This window comes from Mastigoproctus giganteus, chromosome 7, assembly GCF_048544385.1.
Source record: "Mastigoproctus giganteus isolate SK-2022 chromosome 7, ASM4854438v1, whole genome shotgun sequence".
In the NCBI taxonomy this organism is placed as follows: Eukaryota; Metazoa; Arthropoda; class Arachnida; order Uropygi; family Thelyphonidae; genus Mastigoproctus; species Mastigoproctus giganteus.
The window spans coordinates 186,917,216-186,938,944 of NC_143581.1; the positions used below are offsets into that span (position 1 = coordinate 186,917,216).

The 21,729-nt window shown below is 35.9% G+C and overlaps 2 protein-coding genes across 2 annotated transcripts; one reads left to right on the top strand and one right to left on the bottom strand.

The window, feature by feature from the left end:
* Window positions 1–1,820: 1,820 nt before the first annotated feature.
* LOC150083414 (uncharacterized) lies at window positions 1,821–7,696 on the top strand. Its single transcript, XM_090377257.1, has 6 exons — window positions 1,821–2,042; window positions 4,450–4,505; window positions 4,810–4,917; window positions 5,637–5,669; window positions 7,174–7,215; window positions 7,389–7,696. Exons 1-6 carry the CDS (start codon window positions 1,937–1,939, stop codon window positions 7,455–7,457), a joined length of 414 nt encoding a protein of 137 aa, XP_090233383.1. The 5' UTR covers window positions 1,821–1,936; the 3' UTR covers window positions 7,458–7,696.
* A 2,045-nt stretch (window positions 7,697–9,741) lies between these two features.
* Window positions 9,742–16,396, bottom strand: LOC150083415 (uncharacterized). Its single transcript, XM_090377258.1, has 6 exons — window positions 16,213–16,396; window positions 14,518–14,573; window positions 14,094–14,195; window positions 12,865–12,897; window positions 10,216–10,248; window positions 9,742–9,933 (listed from the first exon to the last, which is right to left on the bottom strand). Exons 1-6 carry the CDS (start codon window positions 16,352–16,354, stop codon window positions 9,880–9,882), a joined length of 420 nt encoding a protein of 139 aa, XP_090233384.1. The 5' UTR covers window positions 16,355–16,396; the 3' UTR covers window positions 9,742–9,879.
* Window positions 16,397–21,729: the final 5,333 nt, after the last annotated feature.

The following is a 21,729-nucleotide window of genomic DNA, read 5'->3' on the forward strand; positions in this document are numbered from 1 at the left end:
AGTACATTGCAAGCCAGACCGGTTTTTTCAGCATGATGATCGTTGGATTCTACATCTGTAACTTTTCTGTGAGCAACTGTGACTCGTCTGAATCTCCGAAAATTCACTATCACCGGTAACACAGGGGATATAATCACCTTCCTCCTCACATCGGGTGGAAAAGCCAGGGTTCGAGTGCCGCCAATAATAAGAGGATTTTTTAAGCGTTTTTTTCTCACAGCGAGGCTGATTATTTGGTTCCAGGCCATAAATGCATGTTCTTCCCACCCTCTGCCCCCAAAAACTCGGGGTTTGCACCAAGAACAGGCAAATTGACTAAAATATACACGCAATTTACAGACACAGTATACTGTCATAGTCTTAGTTGCTTTGGCGTTTGGCATGCATTCGCTCACTTCCAAATCTACTCTGACGAATGTTACTGAGTGATGGAAGATTGTAAGTGATACCCCCTTCCCAAGAAAAAGGGTCTTGATTCCCTCACAGATACACTGGACGAATTATAAAGAGGAATTCCCGAGAATAAACCATGCCACCATGCTGAAGAGAAAATAATTCATCCACGGTGTTAAAAATTCCATGAAGCTTCACTCGAGAGGATTCGAACATCCTTTTTCACATGGCATTGAAGGGTGCTTATTATAACCCTTGTGAACACACAAGAAAGAGCATGCCGCTCTTTCTTGTGTGTTCCTCTAATTTTTTTGGGTTATTCAGACAAGAGTTATTAATTTTGTTGGGTTGTTTTGAAGTGGGTTATCTTTCTCAAGTTATTTCAATATGACATTCAAGGAAAGAGGCAAAGATTGGAATACACATAATTGATACACACCACGAAGCCTCATGGCCTTTGCTGCCTTGCTTTTCCTTTTCCTTGCAGTGCTATGTACAGTACTTACAATACAGATGCACTTAATCCAGAGATTACAAACTGCTTAGAAATTCCACTTAGCTAATTACACTTACAACTCAAGCCTTTATTTAAAGAATGTCACGAGCATATTCATTTTATCTTCAGCAGTGCTTTGAATTGGACACGAAATTGGAAACCTGCGACAGATAAAGGTAATCTTTTTACCCTCGCTATGAAAGGTGGTGATAAAAATCTGCCTATGGCAACTGCAACTTACAGAAGGACAGAACTTGCTAATTATTAGGACCTTGAATATTTTCAAGGAAACTCCAATATCTGAGTACCGGATATTTTCCTGATCTTTTATTCTGATACAAAAATAAATGGCTACGACTGAAACAGAATTATCTGCTTTAATACGCGTGTATGGTAGTCATAACAACATTTTTGTAGGATTCAATTTATACCAATGAATATAATGGGAGATAATTATCTCTATTTCACTTCCTAGAAGACCCAAATGTGTTCCTCATCACTGAACGTATTTCGAAAACACGTTTTCATTTCTATGGATTTGTATTTTCTTTCTGCGCATGTTTCCAGTATCTGCACATCAGCAGTAAGAGAACAGTGGTCTATCTGATCAAATTGTTTGTCCATATAACCTTGGAATTTTCTCAGCAGTAGATGAATTAGCCACTGTACCTAGACATTTCTGCCAATATGGTGTTATTTTACCTTTTGTACGAATTCAAGTGCAAATAAGCCATTAATGATGTCGCTTAGTGAAAGAGAAACAGAACTCAGATAATTTGAGAGAAAAAATTACAGCAGAATATTAATATGATCACTGGAAATTATACCTTTGAAGAACAATAGCTTGGCTAGTGGGACATCTAAATGTCATTGCGTAAATTGCTTGTAATAGCGTTGGCCAATAGGAAGTTGCGATGAAGCAGTTGGCCGGACTCACTCAATTTTCCACGTCATAAATCACATGGGCTGTTTAAGAAAACAAATTGTTGTTTTAGGTGATGGAAATGCAGTTTGATTTTTATTTTACTGCATTTATTGAGTGACACGATGGTTGCGGTGTTCGTCTTCGTTTGCCTGTTGTCGGTGTTGTCGTATGCAGTAGATGGAAAAATTCTCGAGAAAGACCGTGATGACCCAGGAAAAATTATATGCAGTAAGTAGTTTTATTTGTTAATTTACTCTGATAAATGAACATTACTTGCTTTGTGACTGAGGTTTTCAGTGAGGTCACCAACTTTGATACCAATGTTGACACCAACTTTGATACAAAGTCTCTTAACAATAAAAAAAGCTGTTGGAAACTAAGATGTGGTGTTTCTGACCAATTACATTTTAATTATTTATCATAGCGATGGGGGTGATCAATAAGGAAAGTGTGCCTTAGATCTGGTTTTAACATCCTATCTCAATGTGAACAAATTTTTTTTTTCAACAGAAAAGTACCTATTTCTGAGCACGTATATTTTTATTACAGGCGAAGATTAGCTGGACAGTTCATGTGTTCCAGTTGCTCTTTAATAGGAGCAGGTTATCTAAGATGCGACTTCATGAATTTTTTAAATTTACTTCTGCATAACCGGTAGGTTATAGGCTTGTCCTTCTTTATCTGAGTTGGAATGAGACTTGTATTTTTTGGCAGTGCAATTAAAAATTTTTGAATTACATGCAAATAATTATACTGTCCTCCAGCGTGTATTTGGAAATTAATGAGAAATTATTAGTTTAAAATAAATAAATTTTTAACTTCAAACAAGACTACTCCATGGGCTCTCAATTACGTTACCATTCCTACAGTGAACACTTTCTAAAGTTTTTTATGTGTGAAATTGCAATCATTTTCCACTCTTCTTGTAAGTGATATTCTGCTTGAATTACATATAGGACGGCTTTCAATTGTTATCCAAAAACAACTTAAAGTTTTTAATAGGATTCAGATTTGAGGTGGAAATGGAACATTCACCACATTATTTTCCTCAAATCAAGGTTGTACTGACCATACTGTGGCACAGGAATCGTTGTTATGAAGATACAAATACGGCCCCTCTCTAAAGGATTGCGGCAATACAGGTGTGGCAAAATTGTGCAGAATATCACAACACAACTGAATTCAAGGGTTCATCAATGGCCATCAGCAGAATAAGTCCAGAATGCTTAAAACTGGTCCATACCATCACACTATCACCATGGAACTGAACATCATTTTTGGTTCAATACAATTTGGGGCAAAACTGTTCTAAGGACATACTCCACATCAATATGCGTTCGTGTGATGATTCCTGGATTCATCATTCCACGTTACACTCCATCATTATTGTAATATCTAATGCTTCCATTCTCTGCGGTAGGATAGGCGGTGACGTGCCTTGCTGGGAATCACCTTACGTTTTCGAATAACTGAATCAGCATGGTTAATCCAGCCTATGAGCTGTTTTTTCTGATGGTTGTTAGCCCTACACTTATCTCAAGTTTGTCAGTTGTCTCTTGAGTCTGCTTATTAAGGGTACCTTTACAAATTTCTGTCTTTCCGTTTCAGTTGTAGATATGCTCTTGAGAGGGAGGTTAATTAATGGTATGCTACCTAGCTTGGGATGAATGATGGTCTACTTGGTGGTTCTGTGTTCTAATGGGCATGTGATGTTTCTAGTAATTGCTTTTCTGTATCCCAGTATTTTTATAGTCTGGTACATTGATATACCCATATGTTGTTGTCGTTATAGGGTTTTTTTAGGCGCATCAGCAACTTAGGCAATATTGCGCCGTATATAATCTGTCTGTAAATTGCATGTGTTCTGTGGTGGACTTGCTGTTTGCTGAACGAAAAACCCAAGTTTCCTGGAGAAAAAATCATATTACCCTCGCCTGAAACCGACTAGCAGATGCCACATTTTGAAAAAAGGCCCATACAAATTCCACGCATCATTGACGGAATTCGAACTCAGGTCTATTCAACTCGGTGTGGGGAGGATAGCGATTGTACTGATTGTGTTAACCCTGAGGGCACTCCTCTGTGATAACCTACTATTACATCTGTTGTGAATTGTCGGTCCTTTTCTTGTTCCCCTCTGTTGCATCTGCTAGCCATCGAGGGTGGACGCTTCTTATATCTTGCTTTTAACTGATACTTCCGTCTATATGTCATATGATGTCTGTATTCGGAAGGGACTGTAATGTTATACTAGCGGTCATATGCCTGGCACAACCTCTCTGATTCATGTGTGCATTTAAAATTCAGTTTATTCTGATTTTTGACTACTTTCAGCAGCTAAATAAATGAGAGAGTTCAATGAGGAAGCAAAAACGAACATTGCAAACAAGGTAGACTTCACAGATTATTTTCAATTTCACATGGGTCGTTACAATCATTCTTTTACTTTTTGGGTTGAGGAAGATTATAGATTAATATGGTTTTGTGGAGAAGGATACCAATCAAAAAATTTCAAGGAGTAAAGTATTTCATATTATATCGATCAACAACGAAATATTCTCAGATTTATTAAACAAACACCAACGAGTATAAAGTATTCGACAAAAAATATGAGTTTTTCTGATTTTCCTTTCAGGTAGTGAAGAAAATATGCAACGAGTTGCTCAGTGCATGAACCTTTATACCCCATCTGTAAGTATTATGCAATTTTTATTCTATTAATTATTTTAATACTATTTCCAAACGTAAATAAATAATACGTTTATTTATTTCATTGATTTATCTATATAATATCAACCTTAGCATCAATTAAATTAAATCAAAGAAAGTTAAATATTTATAGCGATAATTCGACGTTGTATAACTTTTTCACAACTTTTACTCCATCGTGTAAGTTAGAAGCAATTTCTTATAATTTTAATACTGTACATATTTACAAGCAGGGATTATAATTCTGCTTATAAACTAATACCTCATACCTTCCTTTTTCTTTCAGTACAAAAGTGCAATTAGCGAGTGTATCGTAGAGCGTTATTCCATTTCCGAAGATATCTTCAATGGTTTCGTGAATTATTTCTGCGTTTCTCCTACAAATGCCATGTTGGTAGGTATCTGCATCATCAATGTCTTAGTACTGTTGTTCTGAATATAAAAAATAATATTTGATTTTTGAAATAACTTTTAAATATTAAATTTAAGGTTTTCCTTAAATTTAATATTTAAAAATATTCAATTGCCTTGCGGTATGTTCCTTTGACATCAATGCGTAATTTATTTGACCATCTACTCGTATATGGGGTGTTTATAATTACAGGGCATCACATTGGTCTGCTGTGACAAACTGTGTATACCCTTCATATGAAATTTGGAATCGACAATGGCTGGAGACCAGTGTCACGGAAGATTTTTCAGCCACGAACCCTTTTGAATCCTAGTTTTATCGGAGGACTCCCCAGATTAAACCTCTCGGGATTAATGTGACTAGTGAGATTGCATATTCCCGCGGAACCCCACCGATGTTCACAGACCCAAATTGGTGTGCAACCTCTGCAGACTGTAACTGTTCCCAAATTTCATCTGTGGGCTGGTCACAGTTTGCCACACACCCACAAGCGAACCAAAGTGATCCACTCTAGTTAAACCATCCTATGGAGGAGCTACTAAATTAGTGATACTAATAGATACCACATTATTTTATTTTTGCAAGTTGTTTTTGACATGTGTAATTTCGTGAAATATTCAGAAAAAAAGTAATTTCCTTCTGAATGAGTTTTATGATTTTTATCGCATGATTTTTAATCGCTGTTAATGTTTGATTCATAGGTGTTGGATTGCGCCGATGAGAAAGTCAAAGACGTAAGTATCTAAATGAAGCTTTTTCTTTTTTCGGTTTAGAATGTATAATGTATGATGTCGCAGTTAAACAAGAGTATCTTGTGAGAGTATTAAATTGATAAGACTTTAAATTTATTAAGAACCGATTTTAAATTAATTACAGAAGTTTTATGCGATGGAACTAATTTATTGAAATACATAGCGAACTTCTACTGGTTCCTTGATCACAATCAAGATCATGGAGTATGAATGTAATTAATTTTAAAGTTAGTTCCCAAGAGGAAATCGTCTCGTTAAAATTTATGTTTAATTACGCTGATTTTCTTCTTAATGTAAATCTGTATATGTACAACTATTTTATCATTTACTTCTTGATCGAGGCGTATTACTTCTCCATCGTCCATGAACTTGCGGTCCAAAAGGTTTATTTTTTTACGTGATATAAAAATACTTAGGTCAAAAGGATTATTCATAAATGAAGATCAGACCGTGTGGTGGATGCAGCAAGACCTTAAATTACAGATTTTATCAGTCTAGTGCTGGTCTGGAAACATGGCATTAACATAATCTTTCTTAGGATAATTCCTGTTTTTAAGGAACTACACGTTTGACTGTATTAGGTGTCGCTACTCGATAAGTTCCTATGTTCATTCGTCACAAAAGAGCGATTCGATGATAAACGCCGATCACCAATTTTTTATATAATAATTAAAAAAATGTGTTTATACTCCGGCATGTCCATAGGATCAAAGGTTTAGTGGGCTGGAACAACGGATCAACTCAAAAACGAATTTGGGTAACACCTAGTTCATCAATGGCAGTGACCAGAAAGATTTTTTCAATTTGAAAGAGTGGATTTAATTTTGAAAAGTGACGTTAACTCCATTATTTCCAATGATGTGTTACGTTGTTGTTGTTGTTGTTGTAGTAGGGTTTTAGGAGCAGACCAAGGCCATATCGCTGCGTTTATATTGTCTGAAAATTTGCGACTTCTGTTTTATGGACGGAAAACCCGAGTTTTCGGGAGAAAAAACCATGCTACCCTCGCTAAGACCAACTAACTCAGCCACGTTGTGAAAAACACATCCATAAAAATTCCTCCAATCATCTACGGGATTCGAATTCAGGACTTTTCCACCCGGTGTGGAGAGGACAGCGATCCTACCAACTGTGCTACACATGAGGGCAGTTGTTATGTAAATTATACTTGAGGTAAGATACTTTGGTAAGAATTAGGGTATAGGGTAATAAGCACACAATGGGTACTTACTCGTATGTCTGTGAAAAATGAAAATTTACTTTCTAAAAGAATAATAACATTTTTATTTTAAAAGGAAAAAAAAACTGTAAAATGTTTTTCAGTTTAATTCTCTTGGCGGTTATTTAATCGTCATTATTCAATCCCTTATATAGATCAAGATAATAACATTAAAATGGGAAAATGACCTTGATAACGAAAGTGACAGAATGAAAAATAATTAAAAATTTGTTTGTAAAATTTAATGCTATTATATTTTCTTTACAGAATGAAAATTCCGAACAGATATACGCACAGACTGAATTTTATGTAAGTGCATAAATATATTTATTATATTAGCTTTATATTATTCAAAGGGGCCAAACAGCGCAGCATTTCTGGAATTTGATAATGTCCTCATTAAATGAGGAAAAATATTCATTATCAAATTACTTCCAATTTTCATAATTGTGAAGAATAATAAATGGTTTCTTTACCCGCAGGAATGCTTAGAGGATATTATTGGAACCCAGTGGGGACTCAAAGATCCTCAAGATGTGGAAATGAAGTAGGTGCTTGAAGATGCTGATTTCTCAAATTCCATCGTAGAACTTAAATCTTCGTTGAAGAAATCATTTTGTAAATCAGGAAATTCTTCAACTGCTGCAGATTCCAACAATCGAGTTTAATGTTTTCTAAACATAACTTTTAAAAGCAACAGTAGGTTAATCTGTTATAATTCGAATAAATTTCCATACCATTAATTCAATGACCAATTGAATATTTTAGAAGGATCCACTAAAGTTAAACAATAAAGATAGTACAAATAAACTAAACACTTACCACATAAACGAGTTTTTATCTCATTGTTAATTCTTTCTCCTTCTCTTTAGGAGAATCCATGAGCACAAACAGTATGAGACAATGAGCTTTTCATTCTTTACTGCTGAATCCTGCCCAATATATGAGCTTTTCATGTACAGGATGTTTCAAAAAATACCAGTTAACTACCAGGGGTAGTTCTATGTATTTTTTTTAAAGCTATGGCTGCATGAACTTTAAAAAATGTCTATGCACTTTTTATTTGATGATAAACAAGGAAAGTGAAATAAAATAATAACGGGAGGTTTTGCTTTTCTTGGAGATTCTACACTGGTAGAAAGCCTACTGCCCTTTAATTGGATACAGGTAATTATCCAATTGGATAATTGGTAATATAAGTTTTGTTTGGCTCCAATACTTCGTTAGCTTAGCTGATCTCTAGTGGTGAATTAGGGGTTTCTTAGAGTTAGTCATTCCTGGTTTTTGTAGAAGACACGACATGCAAATCGACCCTCGATATTCGCTTGTGCAGATATAATACAAGATAAATATTACACCTGGATAAATGTTATACAAGATAAATAATACATATGATATGAAAGAATTGGGGCTGAATTTTAAAATGTTTTGTGTAATACTAAAAAATAAATAAATAAAAAATAAAATAAATGAAAAAAAATGTTTATTTTAGAAGGATCGTTTACTAGTTGAAATTACTACCAGGCGCTACTGTGCACTATGACCAAAAATAGTAGATAAAAAGTAAACTGCAGCCATTATCAACCCACTGCAGGATGGAAGCCTCCTCAACAATCCATGTTGAGGGGAAATGGACCATAATCTGCCACGCTTGTCCAGTGCGGGTTGGCAGATCGACCGTATTTAGCAGTCAGAGGCTTGAACCCCGGTCTACTCAAAGAGCGTGTGCTACTGCACTCCCGCTCCTGACCACTCGGCTGGATAAATAAAGCTCTAAAGGTTTATTTCTTCAGTACAGGTTTGGTCTCCCTAAGGAGACTGTTAATAAAAGTGGTGTCATCCGTTGACTGGAACCAATGGTTCCGTTCTAAAATTTAAAATATCCCTTGAATTTTCCAGAGAAATCTGTTGAAAATTTGAGAACTGTTTATAATGTCAGTAACGATATATATACAAGGAATATTTAATGCCATATTTTTTTATAGTATGATTAGTTTTTGGTTTTTCAACAGCGAAGAATAATTTACATTTCTCTTTGTTGTTTATCAAACCGTGGCCGTCTATCACTGTTGTTCACACACTTTTTTTTTAGAAGCAACGAGTTTTCTGAAAAGCAGATTTATAATAAAAGCTTTTTTATCCAGCATTTTATCATTCAGAAAGTTTAATGGTTAGTGGTAAACAACAAAGCAAGTTCGCCACCTCTTCTAGTGTTTCTGTGGATTTAAGAATTTAAACTGCTTAATATATGGAATGATTTTAATGATCACATCAAAATGAATTTATCACGAGTTGCCTTAATATTGCACTATTTTTAAACAAATTACATCGCCTAAAGTTATCTGTCATTAATAACACAACATATGATGTTTATTTAAAAGGCGAAACACTGCTGTGACAGCAAGTTTCGGGTGTTACTGGTCCCATATCAGATAGGAGGTGGCCTCTAGTGACAGATCCTTTAAAAAACAATGGTAATGAAGCTGCTTGATGGGTGCAATAAGTTGATTTACATACATAGCATGGAATGATTGGTTCTTTCCCGTTGCGGCAAGCTGGGCAGACGGATTTTTTATTCTGGTTTTGTGCAATGTCTGGTTTTAGGTCTTTAAATCACTTGGATGGAAACAGTAATTAAAAAAAATGCTCGCTCTTTTAACAGTTAGTCATTAATTCCGAGGTTTGTTTATTTGCTCTGGCTCTAAATAAAGAATTCTTCTTCTTCTTCTTCTTCTTCTTCTATTAAGAGCACGCATCAATGAAAGTAAAAATAATTTTTAATTGAAAGTATTAGACTTTTTATTTTTCAAAAACGATTTCAACTATTTTTTTATTTTCTGTTTTTTTATTAGTTATATTTCGAAGAAAATACACACTCGTACTGTCAGTTGAAAGGTGGCTGGATAAGCATTTATATAAGAAAGCGTGGGATACTTCTTGGCTTCAGTTTTGTTTTCTTCGGAGTTTTAAATTTTAAAGGTTGGCGAGCCCTCCCATCTGCTCAATATAGAAATCCTTCATACAGTCCTTAAAATAAAAAAAAAAAATTAAACGTATATTGCTTCTTAGCGTACATATCAATCATATTTTAAATTTAAATAAAATTATGTACATCATACTTTAAATTTAAGAGTTAATATTTAAATTTAAATATTATATAAAATTAAAAGGGAAATATTATGATTTTCTTTTATTATACAACTTTAATTTTCATTGAATAAATTTAACAGAAACAAAAATATTCCGAAATTAAATATTAAATCGAATGGCTCTTTAAATACTAAATTTATATAAAAATAAATGACTTACCAAAACAGGCTCTAGCTCTTCACTGTTCTCATCCTGAAAGTGATGCAAAAATATCATCTCAGAATTGTATTCTACTTTGACAGATACTGAAAAATATCTACCTGAATAAGAAGAATTTGTTTTGAAGTGGGGGGGGGAAATGTCTAACTGAATATATCGAAAAGATCTTACCAATTCGTATTCCGAAATCCAATTAACAATGGAAATTAGACAAAGATAGGAAATAATCCAAGCAGATTTTTTCATTTGTAATCTTTAGAAAACTAAAATCTGCTTAATGATCTTCAAACGTGGGTTCGAAGGTCATTAAGCAGATTTTAATTACTTTAATATAATTTAATGCGATTAAAACTACATAAACCTTAATTAAACAGTTATACAAACTTTCTAATATCTATATACATGTGTATAGCAACAGACACTGTAATGTCCAAGCCGCATTTATCAGTGGATGTAATATATCGAGTCAATTGAGTTCGCCTACCCCTTTCAGGAAATAGCGCACCCCTACAGGAGCAGCATTCCGTGTGCATACCATGCGATATAAAGCAGATGGGTAGATGTGTAGGTCCCCTGCAATGCAATGCGAGAATGGGCAAGATAAAAGATTTAAGTGACTTTGAAAGTGAGATGCTAGATAGCGCTAAATATGTATGATTATCGCGGAAACTACAGACTGTTGAGGTTTTCATGTAATGCTGTGTTTCGGGTGTATCGAGATTGGACCATTAACCAAATATCATCCAGCTAATGGCGATCCTGTGTGGGATCACCATTCTCGTTCATGCAAGAGGCTGATGGAAGCTAACAAAACTTATTCAAGATAGCAGAACGGCTGCAGTCACTCAAATAATAACCCAGTACAGCAGTGGTAACCAAAGAGGCATTTCAGAATGTACTCGTCGTTGTCTCAGATGGGGTATCGCAGCTGATGACCGGATCGGTTTCACACTTCTGTCAGCAAAAAAGAAGTCATGATTATAGAGGGCACACCAACAATGGAGGATTGATAAAACACCGTGGCGTAGTCTGACTAAATTCTGTTCTGACTGTTTAACGTTGATGGGGGACCAGAATGGGTTGGTTGATTGGTTGGTTAGTTGTTTTTAGGGTTTTAAGCGCATCAGCAGCTTAAGCCATATTGCACCTTAAATTGCGAGTGTTCTGTGGTTGATTCCTGTTTTCTGGACGAAAAACCAGAATTTCCTGGAAAGAAGACCACCATACTACTCTCATCTGCGACCGACTAACTTAGCTACGTTGTGAAAACGACCCTTAAAAATCCATAAAGACTCATAAAAACCAATCAAATTACCATGGATGGTAACCAATTGGTTGCAGTTACTGCAACCATCTATGCGAAGTGGCCAGTCACTTAATATAAACAACGCAACCCAACTCTAAACTGTGATACTTGTGCGCTACTACACTGATTGACCTTTATGAATATTAGAATGATAGATCAGTAGATTTTATTAGGAGCTCTTTGGACTGGAGATCCGCAACCAACCAAATTACAATAAAGGTGGAATACAGTTAATACGACGTGGACGAGTATTCCTAAGTGCTTCCACAGCATGACGAATCCAATATCAGATAAAGGGAGACTTGCTATTTGTTGGGTTTACCTATTATGGTGAGTACTAAATGTACTGTACTCTATTTTCGGCTATCTTGTTATAAGTTTCAAGTAGACCGAACCCGAAGAAGGAATGGGAACTCAGTTGCAATAGCTATTGGGAAAAAGATATTATACAGAAAGGAGTAGGTAAGAAGAAGAAAGATATTACGGAAATATTACATTTATGTAATATATTTTTTTAAAGTTTTGTGTTTAAGGTGATCTTTAAGGTTTAAAAAATGTCTTCGCTTATAAACAAGGGCCAATATAGCTATGCATAAACATTTTTTCAATTCTCTTCGGTTTTAAGAGAAAAAGAGTCAGAAATTGAAACTTTTTGTTCGGTAAGACAAGTTTAAAACAGGGTTGGTGCTGTAAAAGGAACTTTAAAATTTGAAGTCTCCTTTTTGCAATTTCTTTTAGGTGGCTATTAACAAAATTTTATATACAGCAGTAAAAAATAACGTTATCAGGGATGTCAATACGTGTTGAGAGGAGTCCCTGGAAGAACCACAACTGTACACGGACTCCACAAGTGCACTCTCTGAACACATCGACTCCAGGTGATGCTGTCTTCCAGCAGGAAGACATTATCACCATTCGAATTGGCTGAACAGCTTACCACTGCAACAGAAATATGCCGATATGGTTGAAGAAACATTTGAAAGGTTTCATCCATTTTTATAGACAGGAAAGTTTCCCTTTCCGTCGGTTCCACAGTCATAACACAGTAAAAACTTAATTTATGAGATAGTGTCAAAAGTGTTGTCTGAAATACCGATTCCCATAAAAGTAGAGTAATAAATGTGTCGTACGTCAAAGAGGTAGTAGGGCAGCTTAAGTTAAACGGTATCATCATTTCCTCGGACTCAATTATTTACGAGAAAGCATACCATCTTATTAGAAGATCTCGTATTGCAATGAGGCATAGTTACATTTTGCATTTCAAGTGAATTATCGACTTCAAATTAAAGAAACAATTTTTATTAAAGATAGAAACAAAAATTCTTCAGAAGATAGATACTTACCGAGTCATGTTTATCGTCTATGCATTGATCGACCTAAAATATATATAAAAATACCACGTAGTTAATTACCAGTTGAAAATAACAACGCAATATAAATGCCATTATAATATCATTGGGTGTTGTATGTTCTTCTGCTAAGAATGCAAAATAACGATTTAAAGAAGCTATCTAAAAATTGGTTTTAATCATCACTGCAATAGCCTGAACAGACTGGAACAAGAGCATAAAAAGGACAGAACAACGAGTTAATGAATTTAGTGATTCCATTGTTATTGTTATAATCAAAAAGTTGGTGAAACCGATGGTAATTTTCTATAATGGACGAGTTGAGAGTTCAACAAGATACTTGTTATCGCAGGAGCTAAATTTCAGCAGATTATAATTTTCAGCTGACAAAGATTTTAGAAAACAAAACACTGGAATTGAATAAATCAAAAACGAAAATTAATTCGCTGCACTTGGAGTTAAATCAGGCCTGTATGCTGATTAATCGATGCAATTAAAGCATTCGGAATAAGCTGGCTGGGAGAAGGTGATGGAATTATAGATACAAACTCAGAAAAAAGGTGCATATCATGTAAATATTAGTAGAAAACAGGGCGTGGAGCAGAAACATAACATCTGTGCAATATGAAATGGAATGGATTTGTGTGTATCAGAGAGAGAGAGAGAGAGGAATCATTTAACTTAACAGGAGATTCAGTAAGGTTTTATGGACATCTCTCTAGACGTACTCAAGGTCGACTTCTATTTCACTGATTGTATGTAAAATATTTGCGTACTTCGTAGTCACAAAAATTTTAAACAATTAAAGGGACCACCCTTCAAATCTGGTAGCATAGTATGTGCAGGATTATATTTGAATATATTGTGACATTGACGCATTGCATCCTCCAGATGGGTCACTTTTGTTAGGCTAAACTTTGTAATCTGAAGTATTGGGAGAATTCTGTATCCACAACCCTCTGCTAGTACAATAAAGACTCCTAATTGAATTGCTTAAAATTTAACATAGGAGACAATGAACAATGGATGTCTTAATTACAGAGAGAAATCGAGAAATATATGGACTGCTCAAGGCATCACCAACGTAAACGTATTTTCTTCATTTGTATAAAATGTGTCTTTATTCTTAACGACATTTTAATGTATTTTTAAAAGTTATTAACATAGATAGCAATACTATACTGCTATAATAGAATGCTAAATATGTTCAATGTAGTACATACCTCTTTTGCATTCTTTTCACAAGAATAATTGACATAAGTCAACTCCGGGTTTTCACTGTCTGGGTAGTGTTCCAAAAAGCATTCAGAAAGAGCACCAGCTAACTATAAAAAGAAATTTCATTATCATTCAGGTTGTTCACATACTGTATAACTTCAATTGAGTGTAATTCTGTACACAGTAATATATTGAACAAAATTCGTACAGTAATTTGTATGCATAAGGATTCTAAGGCCGTGGAATAACCTAAATGGAAGATCCTTAGTGTATTTTACTGTTCATTGTGTAAGGAGAAGTAATTTCTACTTTGGATCATCAAGTGACATATTTGAGGACGATATCAATTGTATAAATTTTAACCGCATTGTTTATTTATTTCATTTAATTTTATTTTCAAAAGAGTACAGTACAATATTATATACTTACATCACCAGTGGCTAACTTAATGCATCCGGCAATTGTATTTCGGGTTCCTTCATCTCCTGAAATATAAGAACAGATTTGAATTTATAATTAACCACATTGAAAAGAACTCTTCAACACGCTACTACTTAGGTGTACCCAATAAAGTGGCAGCACCTAATTCGACACATTATGATGTCGAATTAGGTCGATTTGCTGTTTACTGGACGAAAAGCCCAGTTCATGGAGAAAAAAAAAACATGCTATCCTCGTCTGAGATAGGCTAACTAACTCAGTTGTGAAAAAGGCATATCGCATTCGAATCGTTTAGGGAAAGATCAGCGTTCAAATCCCGTTCACGGAAGAGATATGCGTTCGAATCCCGCCAATTCCTGGCGTCAGGCCTGTATGCTGATTAATCGATACAATCAAAGCTTTCGGAATAAGCTGGAATTAAAGCATTCGGAATAAGCTGGAATTAAAGCATTCGGAATAAGCAAAGTTGAAGGACGATGACTTCATTGCCTAATAGCTCTCTCCAGCATATTATACACATTCTCAATAGGACCGAAATCAGATGAACATTGGGGCAAGGAAAGATGGTAGAAATCCGTGCAATGTTATCCGAATCATTCTTCCACGATTCAGGCACAAAATGCTGTTGCATTGTCATCCATAAAGTGGCTACCTTCAGGATTAAAGTAAAACATTGCAGGGTGCAATATATCTGATACAAAATTCAATTAGGCTCTTGGTGACATTCGACCTTCCAATGGTATCAACGAACCCGATCCGAGTCGACGAAACATCCCCCATAGCATCATACAAACTCCAGATTTTTGGGTTGTTTTAAGAAGGAAAGCAGGGTCCATTGCTTCACTAGGTTCTCATTACACTTCCTGTCTCTGTCATCAGCGCAAAACAAGTGCATTGGGATTCGTCTAACTACATAACTTTCTTCCATTTTTCCAGTCTAATCATGATGTTCTCGGCAACTGCAAGCCTATTTGTTTTGTTTATCTCTGAAACAAAAAATGGCTTCCGAATAGGTACGCGACTACCAATACCCAATTTCTTAAATATCTTGTGCATGGTATGGGTTGAAATAGGGCAGTTCTGGGCTTGGTTGAATTCAGGTGTTATTTGCTGCACACTGGAGGTACAATTTTCCGGTAGAGTTTTCCTTCGAGTACGATGACTTTGCTCTTTTGTTTGTGTGCCGCATTTACTTTTTAGATGCAATCAGGTAGAGGATATTTCGAATGCGTTTCCACTCTCCAGTTTCTTATTTTATATAAACTATTTTTGAAGCAATCAAACGGCCCTAATATGAAACGTAAAACATCTAAACGACTCTACATTATATTTAAAGCTAGCATTTATAGATGATATTGGATTATAAATAGATTTTATGGTCAAAATTCTGCAAGGGGTAAATTTTACACGCTGTAAAGGAAAAATCTACAATTTCTTTAATCAGATAGCGAGTTTTTGACTCGTTAACAAGGGCGAAGTTGATACTGGTATGAATCTCTAATAACAGTCGCATAGTCGCATCTTGGAGTAATAAAGTATAAATAAATCACTTGCAATTAGGATTCAGTAATTGAAAATGATTTATTCCGAACAACTAACAACCATTATTAAGAAGAATATGATATAATGAATATAATTGAATGTACACTGAAATGAAAAGTCTAAAGGCCAAGAAATACTTACTGCACATGATAGACATAACATCATTTTCAGAGGGAGGTTTAGACGTAGCTGATGGAGGTGCCGGAGGTACTTCCTGCGCTATTGGAAAAGCAAATCCATAACATAACGCTGCACATGCAAGGAATATGGTAAGCCTAAACATCTTTTACTCTTGCAGGTTTCGAAACGAATAATTGCGCAAGAGCTTACCAATAACTTTTTATACAAGTATCCTTCCTGAATTAGTCCACACTGGCCTTGAATTACTTCCTTTCAGTCCTCATTACCACAGGAAATTGAAAACGAAGGGATATTCATTAGGCTTATCAAAAAAAACAGTTGGACATTTATAAACAGATCTAACGAAAATTTTTGCTTAAACCAAGTGTTCGATATTTATCACTTTTCTCATTATGTACCTTGCCCATATACATGTGCCTGCTTTAGATCATTTAACTGCAGACTCTTTCTTTTCCTCACTTAATTATATTTCCCCTTCCGGAAGAGATTAGAAAGTTTTCAACATCGGATTGAAGGTGCCTATAGTTGAGCTAGAGAAGAAAGACCATTCTTCGATCGATATATGAAGACATTCGCAAGAAAAGAATAAATAAATAAAAAAAGAAGAATATCACAGTTTTATTAAGCAGTCTTTATAGCATTTTTTAGTAACTCTCTCTCTCTACGTTCAGTAACGCGAAATGCCAAAGCCTTGCTCGTAAAAATATCATTTATAAAAAACATCGACAGTTTCAAGCGAGCTTTCGTCTTCATGGGACTTGAGCTTTGATAATTCTATGACCATGGTAGCTGTGCCTCAGCAAGTTACCACGAATAAAATCAGTATTACTCATTTCATTTTCTTGTACGTAAACGAAAAAGTACGAAAGTTTAAGAAATGGTGATTCGGTTTGTGCCTTTGTACTCAGTACACCTCTTCTGATTAGCATTGTAACATGGGAGCTTTCTAAAACCTTTTGGAATATGCATGGTTTCAGTTTCCGGTCGAAGTTGAGATATATTCCACCTATAGGAGATATTTTCATATATTTTGACAGAATTGGCTGGTGGGGATTGCATGACGTTTTTCTTCGAGAAGTTTTGTTTTTATTTCCTCACAAAAAAACTGATTTTTCATTCATCTATGCAACAAAACAAATAAATGGGTATAACTCATTTAACGATATTCGTTTAACAACGTTTATTTATAATGACACTTTAAACTTATCGCTAATTTTTGGATTACTACAAACTTCACTTGTTATAACGAAACGTAAAAACAATTTACAGACATTCGATGGCTCGCGACCAACTAGCAGCGTTCGAACCTGAGTAAAAATCTACCATCATTGCGACGTTTGCTGACAAAGTGGATTGTGATTTAGCAAGAAGGAACGAGCGTGTGCATGCTATTTTTACATGTTCTGCCACGGAATTCTTTTCTTGATTTCAATTTACAATCCTTTTATAATGAGTCCGAAATGCTCATGAATGGAGGACACAGTATGAAGGGTGGTACTCAGACATTAACTGTGTATGGAACTTGCCGTTATGTCTTGAGTATATCCAAAGTTACCTCGGCTTGCAAGAGACAGCTCACGTTACGTTAAGAAACATGGTGGCGATGGCAGAATAGGATGTCTTAGTCGAGTCACACAGTGAAGATTTAAATAATCGAGTTGGTTCTACGTACATAACCAATAGCACGAATTTCAGATTTATCTATGATTATACAGCTTAGCTATCGTTATTACTTATTTGTAGCGACTTGTTTTCAAAAACTGGGCCTGCAACAGCTTCACTGGTCTGCCCACAGTCACAACATTAATCCTATTGAACTCTATTTTCATGAATGGAAGGCCAGTTTTGGACCAGATAACATACCCTCAATCAGCAGCCAAACAGAAGGAGAAATGAACCAAAATGCCACTTTCCTGTTGTCAAAAATTTCGTTCAGAATCTGTCGACGAGGACACAATATGTAATTCAAGCCAAGTAGATAAGAAAATACGAATTATATGCTTCCCTTTTCATATCGATAACTATCTAGTTGAACTTTCAATTTATTCAAACTGTCAGCCTCAACTACTGCGAGAGCAACTTGTTCCAGCAACCAACGATTAGGTGGCTAAAAGAAAACTTCCTACAATCTAATCTAAACCTCAATCCCTGTTTGAATATATTCTAGTTCTGAAATTCTTTATACCAGTGAAAATTACCCCTTCATTCATTTTATTAATCCCTCTCAAAGCCTCAGAGATTAGTGGTCGCCTCCAAGGTGTCTGGATGTGAAGCTCTGTAGCCCACATAATCGGAGTTTACCCTAATACGCTCGTCCTTCTGCAGATCTCACCATTCGAGATGCCGTCTTTGGACTCTTTCAAGAAGCTCAATGTCTTTCTTCAGACGATGTCTCCGTACTTGAATACAGTATTCCAAATGGTCTTACAAATGCCTTATACAGTGGGATTATGAGCTCCCTGTCTCTACAAGATAACGTTCGATAAATCATCGATAGGAGTCTACAGGCTTTCCTAGATGTCTGTTTACACTGTTCAGAAAATTTTATATCTGACCGTATTGTAACGCCCCGATCCCTTTATTCCTCCATTGTTTTCAATTCAATCCCACCAAGTGTATAATTTGTGGGTTGCTATTACCCTAGTGTAAGATCTTGCATTTAGCAGCATTAAAACAGCTGCCAATTCTCTCACCATCTTTGAATTTTGTTCAAGTTATCCTAAAGGATGTGAATGATCAGTGCCATACTGCTTGGCACTGATCATTCACGACTCTACCAATCTTTACGTCATCTGAAAATTTTGAAATCATCCTTTCTATCTCTTCGTGGATGTTATTTATGAAAATAAACCCCGCACATCACAACGGGATGCAGAGTGATCACTCAGACGGAGTAAAATCACAAACACGACCAGATGGCCAGGATAATACATCAGAAGCTATTACAACAATACTAGCAGATCAAAGAAAGCGTACCATATTACAAGCACGAGCTTCAGGCCATACTAGAGACCATTACTCACAGACTATTAGGATCGTGCCATAATAACGGATAAGACGACCCCGCACACAAAAGCCTAGACACAAACTTCATCGTTACGCATCCAGCATGGGATCCAACATAGATCCTATGCTGGATGCGTAACTTCTAAATCTTCGAAAGCTTTTGATGACAAGCTTGACCCCACCACCCTCTTCTCTCTTCCCTATCCTTCCTAAATGCATTATAAATATCATACTGAAATTCATTCCTCAATTTCCAGGCAACGACACGTTTCCGTTAGCCATCTTATATCAGCAGTAGTTGTCTTAACTAGGAATTCGCATTCATTTTATTGAAAACACTTCTGATACATCACTGTAGACACCGTCAAAGACTAAGAATTCATCTATAGTTGACTAATCTGACAACCCCCTCAAAGATATTCGACATTGTTTTCCCCCAGAATTAGCTTCCTGCTCTTTAGAAACATCACTACCCGCAGAACATCTTACCAATATCAGCAGTTCGGCAAAAAACAAGTCTTGAGATGTGCGCAAGCATAACTTTGACCGAATTCATCAGATAACGCGCATGTCTATTACCCCGTTCCGCTACCACTAACTAACTGTTTCTCTGAACTCTTAAGGTCTCCTAAGTGACATTTTTAAACAGGCTTTAAAACGCTACCCTCAGGCGAGGGTAGCATGGTCCTCTCTCCCAGAAGCTCGTGTTTTTCCAGGAAACAGAAAATCTACCACACGTAATTTACAGACAGTACATATTGAGCAATATGTCCTTTGACGCTGATGCTTCTAAATTCCTACAACAACAACAATAATAAAATCATCTCCCAGTTGAGTAAATATCCTCGGATGGATGTAATATTACGTTGCAGTCTTTGCTGTTTCCAAACAAACCAACATCAGAGCAGCGGTAACTTCCATCCGAGGATATTTGATTTGTTTGGACACTTCCCACGGTGGAGTTCCTCTTGGATAAGAAGCAACACCCCTCTAGAGATATCTCGTAGACGGAGCGATGCTTTAAAGTTGAAGATCCGAAGTTGTTTTGGTGCAATTGAATGTCTAATCCAATCAGCTAAAACACACGCCAATTTTTCTGATGCAGGACGTAGTTTAATGGACTTGTTCAATCAACAATCTGTTATTATTATGAAGTCATCAGAAAGGGTCACAATCAGTGGATTGTTAAAAGTTTCCCATTATTTATAGGAATGGACAGAACATTCTGAACAGTGAAGACTATTTTAGTGTTGCAATAACTGAGTTTATGACGAATCTGCAATGGAAATTTCAAATTGATAACGAATTTTATCGATGACTCCAGAATGAATTAAAAATCGGGGGCCAATTGTGTCTTATGGACTTAGATTGACTAAGTTTATTTCATTAATAATTTCATAAGAACAGAACGGATTGTAGGCTTATTCAATAGGGAAGAACTGGATCCTTACGGTTGGGTGGGGGACAGCAGTGTGGTAGACGTTTGCCCGTTAGTAGGGGGAGGTACGCGGTGCACTAATCTGTTTGTGCTTGTGTCCTTCTGTATGGGCATCCCTGTCTATGGATCCGGTTTACTAATTACCGATTGATTTCTCCCTTTTAGGTACCAGCTCATTGACGGATTTTCAAATGGACATTCAGAATGAGGACCGCTTCGTCCAGGATACTTGCTTGAATCGGGAATGGACAACAAGAATCTGTTGAAGTGATGCTGAAAGGAGGCTAATGGCGTACAATTGCTATTTATTGTATTATTAAATATTTATGTATTATTAATCCTCTGTACTTGCAATTCGGAATACAAATTTCGTGTCGCTAATAAAATTAAATTTTTTTTATTAAGAAAGTGCATTTTCTACAGTTTACAAAGGAGAATCATCTTCCTCCAAACCAATATGCACTTTATAATCTACTCTGGATGGGCTGGGAACGAGGGTGTAGATGAATAACAGAAAACTTACTATTGATGATCCTCGTATCACACATTCAATACTTGCCACCAAGATTAAGAAACGTGTTAGGTTGTACAAAAAGGAGTTCCGCTTAACCATCATCTAGGGTCTTTGTCTGGGGTCAACAAGCCAAATTGAGACTTAAATAGTGATAAGGGGTTCCCTGTTTCTGTTTTACTTTCAATTTATATATTACAGGGGCGTCTTCCTAAAACTGTCCCTAATGCCAAACAGACCTTCCAAAGAACAGTTACATGGATTTCCAGAAAGCTGCGATCCTGAACACATGTAGGAATGAGGGAAAGTTCTTCGATCAATAGCAATACTAATAATTATAATAATAATAGTAACCAGACATAATCTGCTACCCAATTCACTTGGAACCAGTACCCGTCAAGGGGCAGAAAAACCCATAAAGGAGATAAAAGGTTTTTATAATAATAATAATAATAATAATAGCCAACAGTAACACCAGACATAACATTAACCACCCCGTATTGGTAGCAATACCCGTCGCGAGGTGGAATCCCAAATAAAGGAGAAATGATAATAATAATAA